We start from the raw sequence: 13,939 nt of genomic DNA, 5'->3' as shown, positions 1-13,939 counted from the left end.
TCTAAGAGTTCTTTTCCAACTTTAACAATTTTTACATCTATCCCAGCAGTAACTGCCTTTTGCTTTTTTTTCCAGGGCAGTGGAAAATCTGGACTTTATAGCCTACAAGTTTGAGCACTATGGAAAGGAATTCATTAAGAAACAGAAGTTTAGCCCAGATGCCTACATTCAAGTAGCACTTCAGCTGGCATTCTACAGGTAAGGTTAGTTCAATTCAGAGGAACGAGGTATGCAAGGTAGTGGGGTTTTATACAGAGGGTCCATTTTTTCCTCAACATTCAAACAAATGCCTCCTGCATGAAAATGACTGATCTTGCCTAATGACTGTAGGGCAGAAAGGATAGAAACTGATAGCTGGTTCTGGGAGAGAGTACTCCTTTTCTTCACTCCCTTTCCCTCTTCTTCCTCTGCCTTCCCCACCTGTGTCCCACACATGCCATTCCCTTCCAGACTTCCTGTCAGCTGTCCCTGTGCTTGGCACTGAGGTGGTGAGGGAATATAGCAGGGATGTCTGGAGCAGCAGCAGCTGGAGAGCCCAGCTCCCTGGGGCAGAAACACCACTGCCTTAACTTGTGGGTAGCTTGGGAGGAACCATGGCAGTAACCACACATGCATCTCTGGCACGGGCTGAAAAGCATCCCCTACTGCACAGCACACAGGGGTAGGAACTCTAGTTCCTACACAGAACAGTAACTACTGCTGCTCCCTTCTTCACAAGCATCCCAAGATTTGGTGAGATCCCCTAAATTCCATGATCTTATCAAAGTTAAAAGCTCCTTTCTACGTTGCCAGAACTCCAGGGTAGAGATAGGTTGCATGGTTTCCTGCAGAACAGCCTATTGCACAAATAATTCATCACATCAAGTTAAATCCCAGAGTGGTCTTTACCTGGTCAAGACCAGAAATGGTTAACACATTTCAAGTACTCCTTTAACATCTACTGAACATCCACTTTGCATATTCCATTAATAAAACTTCAACAATGACATAGCCCAAGATTTTCATCTGGATGCCAGCCATGATATAAATCCCCTGTTTGCCATAAAAACCTTAGGGAACAGTTGTGTTCTGAGACCACCTGCTTCAACTGAAAGACAGTCTGTCTCCTGAAACAAGGGGTAGTATCTGTATACCTGGACCTAAATTAAATAACAATCTTCATAATCTCTTCTAATTGCTCTGAGAGTTTTCATTCCAGCTCACAAAAACCACCCTATTCCCCTTTTGGTTTTCTTCTTTTGATCCACGCACTTGGTGCATTTTCTCTTGTTTTAAATAAAACATATTTCAAGCCCATAAGTAAATGATTAATTACACAATTATTTTATGATGCAGTACAAATAAAACATTCCTTGAGATCTTTCAGTAAATTTTTGGTTTACTAGCCTTGTTTTTACACAACAAGTCATTTTTTACTGGCAATGCATAACTAAAACATATACAGCTGTATGCAGCACTTCATATTAGAGACAAGTGAGCATCCATCTTTTTAAAGTTTCTTACAGCATTCTATCACAACATTAAGATGAATACCGTGCAAGAAATAAAAGTGTGGCTGTAACTACAAAATGTCCAAGCCTATATTTCTCTTAGTCTTTATGACTCTTTGGAAATAACCATTCTTTGTTTTTCTTCCTTCACTGTACCAGGTGCCACAGGAGGCTTGTCCCAACCTATGAAAGTGCTTCCCTGCGCCGCTTTGACGAGGGCCGGGTTGAGAATATCAGGTCTGCTACCTCGGAAGCATTGGCTTTTGTCAAAGCAATGGCAGGTGACAAGGCAGCTGTGGCGGTAAGTTGGGCTGGCTCCCTCTGTCCTCTCTGCCAAAATAGGAAATAATGCATTCATGGTCCCCAGTCTCTCACTTTTTAACTCTTAACTGAGAACATAAAGGCGTAGGGCAGGGTAGCAAAGATTACAGGACTTTGCTTTTTGTACACACCAACCATTAAGCTAAATATAAAAATTCCCTTTCTTTTATTTAAGCATCCAAAAGATTCAGAGGTACCTAAATGTGACATTATAAGAAACATAATATCTGATTTTAGATTTAGTACTCTCTTATGAATGTTCTATCATAAGATCCAAATTCAGTTCCCTGGAGACATCTAGGCTGAGCATGCAAAGCTCAGGATCATTAAACTGCTACACCAGGGGAATTCCTGGCAGGTTCCCTGCAGTGGTTAGTTCTGCTACAGCCTATAATACGTGATGTAATTCCCATGTTTTCATTTCTGGATATGTGGATATGTTCTGGCTGATCTTTTTTGTTTTAAAGAGATGTTTCTAGCAAATAGAGTAAATCTTACAGAATCGTCAAGGGAGCTGAACCTTAATGATGAAAAGCTTCATCAAGCTAATCAAACAACTCTCCAAACTGTCCTGATACCATACTGCAAAAAGAAAAATTTCAATTGCCTTTCTTTGGGCCACCACCATCTGTTTGCCAGAAGCATGAGCACTGTACAGAGTAGATGGGGAGGCAAAGAGGTGCAGCTGGGAGCAGAGCTGCACGAACAGCCCTGTGCACTGTCCTGCCCACCATCCCTGGAGAGCCTCCCTCAATGTCTCTGCGCCACTTCCACCCACTGCACTGCGCTGCTGTACAGGGAATTTCCAGGTGGCAGTTCAGATGCAAAATGCTGCCACAATACAGTTTATTTTTCACAGTAAGCCCATTCCACTGGCAACAGCCCACATGGCTGTTCTTTAGAATTTAGCATAACATTGCTAGAAGCATTGCTGGGCTATAGATAAGGTGTAAATTAATGAAAAATTATAAAGCGAGATCTAATATCCCAGAGGATTATGAAAATTTGCCCAGATAAGTCCTCTCTTCATCCAAAGGTTCTTCAATTTCCTTAAGGTTATTATGCCCAGAACTTAGCTCCTGAGGGACAAAGATCAAGAAAGTTCCATGGTAAAATAACTCAAAAAACCTGCAGTAACTCTCTCTGTTGGGTGGTTAGTTCATGGCAGACTATGACCATACTGTTGTACATAATAGTGACTACCACACAGTAGGCAAGAAGAGGCTGTTTTTATTTCCTATCAGTGTCCTGTCAGACAAGATGGTTCTCAATCACATTTCATCAGAAGTTCCTGTTTCCTGTGCACTTTCCTCTCCCCACCTGGGCACTCAGCACAGTCCCAGCCCACGCTGTGGCACACTGACTGCGCTGCTGGCAGGAGCCAGCATGCTCCTACCATGTTGTTTCAATAGATCTTTCTAGCTCCTTGGAACTATCTCTTCCTTCCTGCCTTCTTCCAACACTTACTGCTCTCCCAGAGCTTCAGCATTTCTCACCTTTTCCCCACCCAAATCTGAGCTCATGCTCCCCTTTCCCAGCCCCCTAAACTGTCCTGTTTTACAAGCTGAAGAATGGCGTGTGTGTCTAGATGAAGCTCAGTCTCAGCCCCCATATCTTTCTACTGCATGCCTTGGCCATACAGAATAGGGGGGGAAATGGTTTAATTTTCCCTGGAAAACCTGTAATCATAAAGCAAACCAAGCCAGTGACAGTTTTCCTGGCCTCTTCTCCACCGAGAGATACAAGGGACACTTTTATTGGTCTGGGATGGTTCTTTCCAACAGACATTAATAAATCTTTGTTTTGATGTGAACATCTTTATCTTTCCATGCAAAACTACACATATATTAGTGTCACAGAAACATTAGAAAATTAATTTAATAAAACCCTATTCCAAGGTGATTTCTTTAGACCTACGCACTGCTCTGAATGTGAGGGGTTAATTCTTTTTTCTGCACAAAGAGATGTGCAACCTGGTGAAAGTAGCCTTGAACTCCCCAAAATATTGTTTGTTAATAGCCATTAATTCAAATCCAATTAAAAAAACATCTTTTTCTTCTGATACAAACAAAAAATTTTCCTCAAACGATAGCTTGAACAGTCACCAAAGATAGATTGAGTCAGATTGATTCTTCAGCAGGAGAAATATTTCATGCATTTGACACTTGCTATAAAAGCAGCAGCTACTGACACTAGGGATTGCTTGAATAGCTGTAAATTAATCAGATTTAAAGACTGCATTTGGTAATTTAATCTGTACAAGGGAACTAAGGCCTAGCTCTAGCCTTGTAAAAAAATACCAGACTTTGTATTTTGAAGGTCCCTGATGGTGACCTTGACTTGCTACTAAAATGAATTCTTTGTTCAAAAGATCATTCATCGTCCACAGGAGCTGAAGGTCCCCTGTTTATCTGGAGACCCACTCATTTCTGCCTGTTTCAGGGTCTCCCAAAGTTGCAGTGTTGGACTTGACATACAGCAAGGCAACACTTAAGATCATTCCCTTAATATAAAAGGCTGCCGTTTGACAGGGGTTAAAATTTACTAGCTTGTTATCTGAAATGTGAGGCATCTGTGGATGCAGCCTTGGAAAGTTCTAGATGCCCTTTCACACATGGGAGTCATTTTTTGACTGGCTAGTAAAATATCAGTAATGGCTTTAATTAACATCACTGACATTGTCTAGATAAACCATTCTGGAGAAGACTGCCTGTCTGTTTTGAAAACATTGAATTACACTAGGCAATTAGTTTCCCTACTTCAAATATAGTGATTCTCTTGGTAATAACCTACATCCCCAAAATCCATGGAAGGAATACACGAAAGGAACTGCAAACCTTTTCTTGACTTCAAACAATGCACCAGCATGAAACCTGTTCTCCCTTGCACCATCAGGCACTGCTGCTGATCAGGACATTGATCTCTGTGGCTTTTCATTTATCAAAGTAGTTACATCTGAGCCAACAGCAAAGGACATTGGGGGTGCTTGCTATTTGGCTCTTGGTTAGTTGATGGAAGATGCTGTTTCTTTCAGATTTGATTCAATAATACATATATTCTGATTACCCCAACAGGATTCTGAGAAGATGCAGAAATTTAAGGATGCAATTGCAGCTCAGACTAATTACTCTGTTCTGGTGAGTAAAACACTGCCTGTCTGAATAAGAACTAGTCAGCTTTTTCAAGAAAAGTATGAAGACGGTCATTAGCTATTTAAACACTAGAAAAATTGAGGCATCTCCAAACAGGAAAATATCTGCTATGTCTCACATAGGAACATTCTAATGGCCCAAATAGCCATATTCAACTAACCTCAACTTAAAAAAAACTAAGCCTAATACTAACCATCTATGCATTTTCTTACATTTCTCTTCACTAGATGATAGAGGTCTCTGTCTGGAACCTGATCCTCAGATGGACTGGTATTCTGGAACATATATTCTGGTATTCCAAACTGCCATTTCTAATAAAGGTCATTAACAATGAGGGGGTGATTATATTAAGTTTTCATTTAAAGATCTGAATGCAGTGTCTAATAAAAGGCAGAGATGCCCTCCAGTGAAGAAATCAGTTTAATATCAAATACAACTCATTTTCCGTTGATTAAAAATGAGACAATTCAATCTGGGTAATGCTTTATGTCCCATTGTGCCAAGACAAAGCACAGACTTGTTCTATAAACAACTTAGTCATACCACTAATGAAATTAATAAATATTAATAACCAGCTATGATAAGTGAATTTGCTGCCCATGGTTTTGACTCAGACCATTGCCTACAAACCCATATTTTTGATGACTCTTTGAATGTTCATAATATTCAAGAAATCATTCACTTTCAGAGGTGGTTTTAAAGGTATATTCTGAGCACTAAAGAGGCAAAGTGTTGTTTTCAGGCTGGACTGTGAAACAGAAGAAGCAGGGAAGAAAAAGAGTTCTGTGTTTCAAGCCTTGTGCTGAGAACCTACATCTCAGAAGCTGAGACTTTACATGTTCTGTAAAGCAAAGCCAAGTCTTACTTCAGGGCAGCTGCCTCCCCTGAGGTTAGGGTAACCTCATAACGAGCACCACACACTGAAGGTCTACTGGGTCACAACCAATGGAATTTCGGTGCAACAGCTCTCAAACAAACAAAAAAAACCAAAAAAAACAAAAAAAACCCAAAAACAAACAAAAAAAAAACAAAAAAAAAAAAAAAAAAAAAAAAACAAAAAAAAAAAAAACAAACCCACCCCCAAAAACAAAAAAGAGAGAGGGAAAAAAGAAAAACATGCATTAATTCTCCCAAGTTATTTCAAATCCAGAAACTGTTATAAAATTCAGCCTCCGGTGTAGCTCATGGGAAAATATTAAAACTTCCATTGGAAAAATAATTGATCTCTAAATTTAAAAAGCTCTCCAGGTATTTGTACTTACCAAGCCCCCCTCCTTTCTCAGAATACCAGAATGTAATCTTTGGTGCTTTAAACTCTGAGTAAGACTCAGATGGTCTGACTAAATTGTGCATAACAGACTGAAATGTAATAGCTACTAAAAAAAAAAAAAAAAAAAAAAAAAAAAAAAAAAAACAAAAAAAACAACAAAAAAAATCTACTTCATAAAACAAAAAGCAATTTAATGATTTTATTTCCCCTTGTTAAGGCTTACTAGTAGCATTGCTATCTTAAAAGTGGAGCTCTAAAATTCAATTTAGCCCAGTTTTTTCCTATGCGTTGACTCACAGTTTATTTCGTTAGCCTGTCTCAGCCTCTCTTCAGACATGACATTGATCTATGTTGCAAAAATGTCATTGCTAACAGCCTTATAAATCTTGTGTGATAGCAAAATATTTCCTTTGATTATCAAGTCAGTTTCCCTGTATGGGAAAAAAACCATAAGCACAGCACTGATGTATGCTACCTTTTTGCAAGCATCCTTCCTCTGTCTGGGCTGATGAACAAATAGCTCCTTTACCAATGGGTGCTTTGATCTTAATAAGCTAAACCAGGCTATGCACCCCCAGCCCCCTGTTTCAGGCACTTAGCAGTGCTTAAAATTATTCTTCTCATGAGAGAAGAATAAACTTGCTCTTTTCTTTCATATTTTTTAATCCTTAAGAGGAAAACCAAGCTCATGCTCTTTTTTAAATCCAGCTTTCTCTCAGGCTGTTTGTTCCCCTTGTTACAAGGGTTGTGCCACAGGGATGTCAGCTCTGCTCTCAGGGCAGTACAATGTCCCTAGTTCAGCATTCCCTTCCTACATGACTTCAGCCTGGGCCACAGAAGAGCTACAGCTCAGTCCACAAAATCAGTGCTTTCACCAGCAAGAAAAAAACTGGACTGAAGGATTTTGAACACATTTATCCGAGGCAATTCCTGCCTGGTTGGACCAAATTTTGATTTGTTTTCCTAAAGAAACAAAGCTCTGTAACTATCCTGTCTGCCAAGCCCCCAGTGCTGAATTTTTACCCCATTAGCCATCTTCAATCACATTTACTGTAGGGCAAAGCTCTTAAAGCTAATAAATGCCTTAAGTCTAGTGCATTTGACAGAGCAGAGAGCTGGGCATAGGCAGCTGATGGCAGGGACTCACTGCAGGCTCAGCAGCAGCTCCTGTGAGTTGCCACCACTGCTTCTAACAGTCCCTAACTCCAGTTTTCCCAAGCAGTGGGGTTTGATCATAGATCTGTGACAGGTCACTGGCAAATCCATCTGTTATTCTGTTCACCCTGTGGCAGACACCTACCAGATCCTTGGATCTACATTCTATGGAATAACACATGCTTTAACTGCCAGAGGAAGATGCAGGCAGCGAGGTGATGGAAGACTTGCTCCAGTTTGGAGGTGTTTTGGAGCCCTCCACATTGAAATATAACCCAAATGACACAGAAAATTCCAAAACATGCTGAGAAATTTCTGCTTCCCTCAGCATCTTTAGAAACCCGGCCCATGATATTCAGCTCTGAGAGACAATGGACACACAGATAACATCAGCACATAAAACACATCAAGACTGTCTCCTTCCTAATTTGTAAGTCTTCAGAGCACCATATGAATTCCTAGTTACTGGACTTCAGCAAATAAAATAGTCAGAGTAATATCTGAACATTACAGGCTTTACATCACTCAAACCAAGTTCATCAGCTCTGACCAGAACACCAGGCAATAATAGTCCTAATGCCTCCAAACTCAGGTAAATGCTGTTGTCTTACCACAGGCTGTCACTGGAATGGCAATAGACAATCACTTGCTAGGGCTCAGAGAGGTGGCACGGGAGCACCTCAAGGAGCTGCCAGAGATATTTACAGATGAGACTTATCTGACCAGCAATCGATTCATCCTCTCAACCAGCCAGGTGAGTGTCTTCTGTTCACTGGTCTTGCCAACCAAAGCATAATTAAATTGTGTTCTGCCAGATCTTGTTGCTCACAATGAAAATAATGTAAAAAAGGCAAGCAAACAAAAGCAGTATCATCAAGAAGTCCACAAATTCCTCCATATGTTCAATCCTGTTTTGGTTCATCAGCACAGTAAATACTGACCACAGTTATCACTTCAAAGGCAACATTCCAAAGTCCTTTGCAGAAATTCTGGAAATGCACACAAACTAATAAAATTCACATGAGGGCTCAGTTTCCAAACTACATATCCTCCCATTCCCCTTCTTTTCCTCCTTGCCCTAAGAGAACAGCTCCAGTGAGCAATCTTTACTCCAGTGACAGTATAGCCACAAACCACAAGGGCTGCCACTCTGAGAAACAGAAAGCCAAGAGCCACAAGGAAATTTTGCTCTTAAAAGTTGCTTTGTGTAAGATCTTTGAGAGCCTTCTGCAGGACAGCAACCCACACAGACATGCAACCAAAGACATACAGACATTTACAGATTTACAGTTATATGCACATACAAAGGTACTCTAAGAGTCAATACTTCCTACACTTAATGTTCTGAATAAGGAAGCAACTTTACATCATGTAGCCTAAAAATTAAATGTTTCATTGCATGTAGTAGCAATGAAAAAAGAAATCTATGTAGTCCTAATGAAAAAAGAAATCTATGCAGGAATTCATTAACTGAAACATTAACCCAACTGCAACAGATTGGGACTATGCAACAAAAGAGACTTACAATATCATGCTACAGCATAAAACCTTAATAAGTAATTTGATCTTGTCATAATGTTTGTAGGCTTTCAGACATGAGTGAATGTAACCAACATGCTAGTACATAAATTCTCCAAGAAACTATCCATGAGCAAAGAGTGCTTCTGAATGGCTTTATGGCCTTCGGCTGTTGCACAGCAAATCCATCTGACAATTCTATGGCTCTATTAGCAGGACTAATGGCCTGTTCTGCACCATTAAAAAGGCAAATGTTGTTTGAGAAGGCCCATGAACACAAAGTCTGAAACATATAGATTTCTAGCACCTTTTATTTTCTGCCGAAGAAAGTGTTTCACTGCCATATTATGCCATGATTAAACTGGGGTGTAATAGAATGCCTAGTTGCATTAAAGTATTTTATACAGCATCAAAATTATAAACTATCATTGGAAATGGGCAGTGCTAATTTCTCTAATTTAATGCAGTCTTCACATTACAAATTTAACATAATCTTAAAAAATTAAAAACCTTGAAGAAGTTTTACATATCCATTTTATGTACAAGGATTACATAAAATTCCTATCACTAACAAATCTTCTAACTTTCAAATACCTATATAAATTCAGCAAAGAAATGCATTATAGCCACCTCAAATTACAGCAGTTTTTAAACCATAGCAAAGAAACAGCAACAAGATTTATACTGAGATCAGCTTTTGCCTTCCAAGGTAAATCATCTCCAGGTCTGGACTTCTGAAGACAGTGATACTCCACAAGGCTGGATTCACCACATTACCAGAATTTGTAGCATTTTTTTCTCTTTTTCCTAATTCCTAAGCAGCTGATTTTAGGTGCCCTGAATAATCAGAGATCACTCCTTCCCTTCTCCCTACAACCAGGTTCCTACTACTATGGAAATGTTCTGCTGCTATGGGCCTGTGGTGCCCAATGGATATGGGGCATGTTATAACCCTCAGCCAGAGCATTTATTATTCTGCATCTCAAGCTTTAAAGAATGTAAGGAAACCTCCTCAGGCATGTTTGCAAAAGCTGTGGAAGAAAGTCTCCTATCAATGAGAGATCTGTGCACCAAATGCAGTTCTACTCCAGCAAAGCCACCTGCTAAACAAGATGCAGCCACCCAGCTGCAGAGTGACCACCAGCGTTAACAGGCTGTGGGAATTGCTCTCCTGAATCCACTCCAGGAACAAACACAACATAGCTGTTCAAAGGCAAGATAATACTAGTAACATAATAGTGTAGAACCAAAGTGTCATTTGTTTCTCATTGTTGCCAACATTTACAGCTCTGTGTACTAAACCTACCATTTCCTGCTTACGAGTCAGCAAAAAAGATTTGGTCTCACTGACCGAAATGAAGGAGGAAGTCATAAAAGTATGTGTTGTACTACCATTTCTAACCATAATTAACTTGTGCCATTTTATCACCTAAAAAATTGAGTCAGTTATATGCATATGACATAAATTAAATACTAAGGAACACCAATTAATATCCCCTGCAAGTAGTTCTAAAATATTCACATCTACTACAAGATTTGCATGTAAAGAAAAAAAGAAGTTTCCTCTACTGGGAATTTCGAGAGTAACACTGTAAATAATAGGCTGATGCCATTATATCTTAAACTTTTGCATGAAGAGTATTTAATACCACCAGTCTATTTACTATATAAGAAAACCTGATTATTTTTTAAAGAGTGGCCCCTGTGCATTTCCACAGAGTTTAGGAACATAACACAAGTGTTTGCATATTTTCCCCAATTTGAAAATGCTGCAGAAATAATTTAGCTTTTATTCTGGTTTGCACTGGTCTCAAGCACAGTCCTGTTCTGAAAGCAGCATATTGGAGACATGATCCATCACAGAGGACTGGGAGAATTTTGTCCCTAATGAATTGACTTAATTATTTCTTTCTTTCAGTGAGCAAAATCCAGCCTGACAGAGTGGCAAAGCACAAAACATAAGTACTATTCAAACCTACGTAAGAGCTTTTCTGTTTGCATTGGAATTAATTTAGTCACTGTGACTGGCAGGAGGGTGAATACAACCACAAAAAATCAAAGAGCAATAATTAGAATGAAGAGATAAATTTGCAATATAAGGAAGTCTTCAGCTTAGAGTTATAAATACCAGTACTGGTACTCATATCAGCTTTGCATCATCCCACTTGGGGGGATTTAGATTTCATATTTTTTAATAGCAGATGTAGGGTATCATATTCTGCAATAGTCAGTAAATTCAACCAGGAAAGTGGTAATATATAGTGTCTGGTAACTCCCATTTGATGTGAATGTTATCCTGAGGATTTTCTAATTATCTTTTACATTCCCTATAAATCCTTCCAGGGACTGATATTTGCAGTTACTTTCTTGTGAGGTCAAATATGCTGCCTTTGTTAGAGGTGTTCAGTATCATTGTTAGAACACAACTTACTCACTCACTGAAGACACTGAATTCCAAATTGCAGCACAGATCCCATGCTGCACAAGCTGGAACACACTCTGAGGCCTGCCCAGGGATTGCTTCCTTGCCTGTGGAGAGTGATGCTCTCTCTTCCTTTGTAGACCAAACAATCACATGTTTAAGCACTCTGAAGCCTAAAAGCAGAATGGATTTATTGCAATAACCTAGAGATGCAGATATGTTTCTGTTTAAGAGCTCTAGACACAAATTCAGGAGATTCTATATGTCCATGATTATTTTACTGCCTCTTTGGAGGTGCATACATGCACTTAAGCAGTCTGCTGGATAAAGGATACCCCCAACCCCATATATGAAAGCACAGTGGGCCTGATAATCAATTAGAAGTAGCTATGTTGAAGTAAATCAACTATGATGATTTGCAGACACTAAGAGCTAGGCTAATTCTTTTAAAGTTATTATATTTCACTGAAAAACATGTATGTTTTATTACTCTGTGAGCTGTTGCTGAAATCAAAGATGAAATCTGTTTTTAGACTACATAAATAATATATAGCATAAAAGCTGCCCCAAAGTTATCATAGAATGGTTTAGGTTGGAAGGGATCTTAAAGATCATCTCGTTCCCACTTCCCTACCATGGGCAGGGACACTTTCCACCAGACCAGGTTGCTCCAAGCCCCATCCAACCTGGCCTTGAAAACTTCCAGGGATGGGCCATCCACAACTTCTCTGGGCAATCTGCTCCAGTGCCTCACTGCTCTCACAGTAAAGGGCTTCTTCCAAACATCTAATCTAATTTAAAAGTACATAGATTTAAAGTGCACCTTAAAAATGTAAGATCTAAAAATGCATAAACAAAACCCAAGAAAACTATTGCTGAGACCAAAATTTTGCTTAAAGAATATATGGTTCAAAATAAAGCTTTAAATTGTTCCTATACTATAATTATGAAAATTTCTTGAGAATATTCCCAGTAATTTTTCATTGTATCATTTCACTACAAAAGCATTCTGCATTTCTGACATAAATGTAGCACTACATATTCTTTGTTGAATTATTTGTTTAAAATTGTAGTCATATTTTAAGTGTATAAAAATACTGTGAATAGTTATTTGATAATTTATTAATTTTCTTAGAATTAAATATATACTTTATTTTGTAATCCTAGCTACATAAGTACAGATAGTTACTTGCAAATATTACCTGTTTCTCATTTTACTTTTTTGTCTGGAATCTTAAAGTAGCTCAGACACTGTGCTCAACACAGCCACTGAGAACTCAGGAAGCTTCTACACCCACACCTGATACTTTATACCATTTTATCACTAAGACCCCTTAGTTGTCTACAGCTGCTGTAACAGGTGTTTTGCATTCTCCAGCTCTGGAAGCTACTGCTGATGGAAAATACTGACAATATATTTTTACTTGAGGACCAGTGATCATACTTCCTATTTATTTGGCTAACCATTCTGTACTTGCACCTTACTGATCTGGTTTTAGTGTTCAGCCTGAATATCTGAAAGGAGCAGCTTTGATGGCCTCAGTCCCTGCAGAGAAATTTTGTGTGTGCATGGTCTACCTTTGCCACTACCTGTGCTAAAAGCACTATCTGCAAGGTACCTGACTTGGCGCAGGAAGCTTTAGGTCTGTTTTCATTGGAGAGTTCCGGCTAAATTACAGATGGATAAAAATTCATAGGCATTACAAACTTCTCTGACAGCAGGAGCTTCACAAGGGACTGTACTGCTTCTCAGTTAAGACAATTCTCTACACCTGTGTGGTGTGATCTCATGCTGTATTTATCAAGGATTGCAGGAAATAGATTTTCTTAAGTTCTGATTTAAAATTATTTATGTTATGCAGATGAAGTTGTTTTATGCAGATGAAGTTTTATGTTTTACACACCTTTATGCACTTATGGAAACCAAACATATTTCTAACATGTTTCTAACCACAATACTGTGGAATGGGTTGTTCAGTATAAAAAGAGAGAAAATTTTGATTGACAAACTAGGTGTAATTACATTAATGTAACAAGTGACTATGATTGAATAAGCCTCTTGGAAGGACCCGGGGTACACAACCCCCCACAAGAGAACTTTCAGAAGGTAATTGTTCCACTCTCCCCGTGGGTGTACACCAATGTACGTGTAGTGCTGGGGTGCAGAAATTAAAAAGCAAAATTTTTAATGAAATTCTGTGTTCACGGTGATCAAAAGTAAAAGACGTTCGATTTGGGTGTTTCAAGGGTGTAAGAGCCCTACCTCGCTCCTTTGACAGGAGTGCTGCCAGAGCCCCTGTGCCACGGGTAATTTGGCAGGACACGGCTGTGACAACACAGCGTGAGTTGCAGAAGATAGAGAAATATTTTAGTGATACTTTTATTTTTATAAAAAAGTATATATTTATGACAAATGTAAATGTGTATTTATAGCACATGTTGTTCCTGTTATGTTTTGTCTCTACTGAAATATATTTATCTGTCTATATGTACGCCCTGAAGTGTACGCTGGTAACGCGCAGTCACCTCGTTCGCGGACGGAGCTCCGCACCCCAAATAAAAACTATCAGAGGAAAGACCTTGTCGCCTTTTTGTGCCTTCAGCCCCGGCC

At 39.2% G+C, this 13,939-nt stretch overlaps 1 protein-coding gene across 1 annotated transcript in view; it reads left to right on the top strand.

Annotated features, from left to right (window-relative positions):
* CHAT (choline O-acetyltransferase) overlaps window positions 1–10,056 on the top strand; it is a 31,276-nt gene extending 21,220 nt beyond the window's left edge. The window contains exons 10-14 of the mRNA XM_058029466.1: window positions 76–198; window positions 1,650–1,791; window positions 4,886–4,948; window positions 8,005–8,142; window positions 9,787–10,056. Coding sequence (XP_057885449.1) covers window positions 76–198; window positions 1,650–1,791; window positions 4,886–4,948; window positions 8,005–8,142; window positions 9,787–10,056 — 736 coding nt within the window. The remainder of the gene's footprint in view (window positions 1–75; window positions 199–1,649; window positions 1,792–4,885; window positions 4,949–8,004; window positions 8,143–9,786) is intronic.
* Window positions 10,057–13,939: the final 3,883 nt, after the last annotated feature.

This window comes from Melospiza georgiana, chromosome 8 (genome assembly GCF_028018845.1).
Source record: "Melospiza georgiana isolate bMelGeo1 chromosome 8, bMelGeo1.pri, whole genome shotgun sequence".
Lineage (NCBI taxonomy): Eukaryota > Metazoa > Chordata > Aves > Passeriformes > Passerellidae > Melospiza > Melospiza georgiana.
This window is presented reverse-complemented; position numbering and strand designations above follow the sequence as displayed.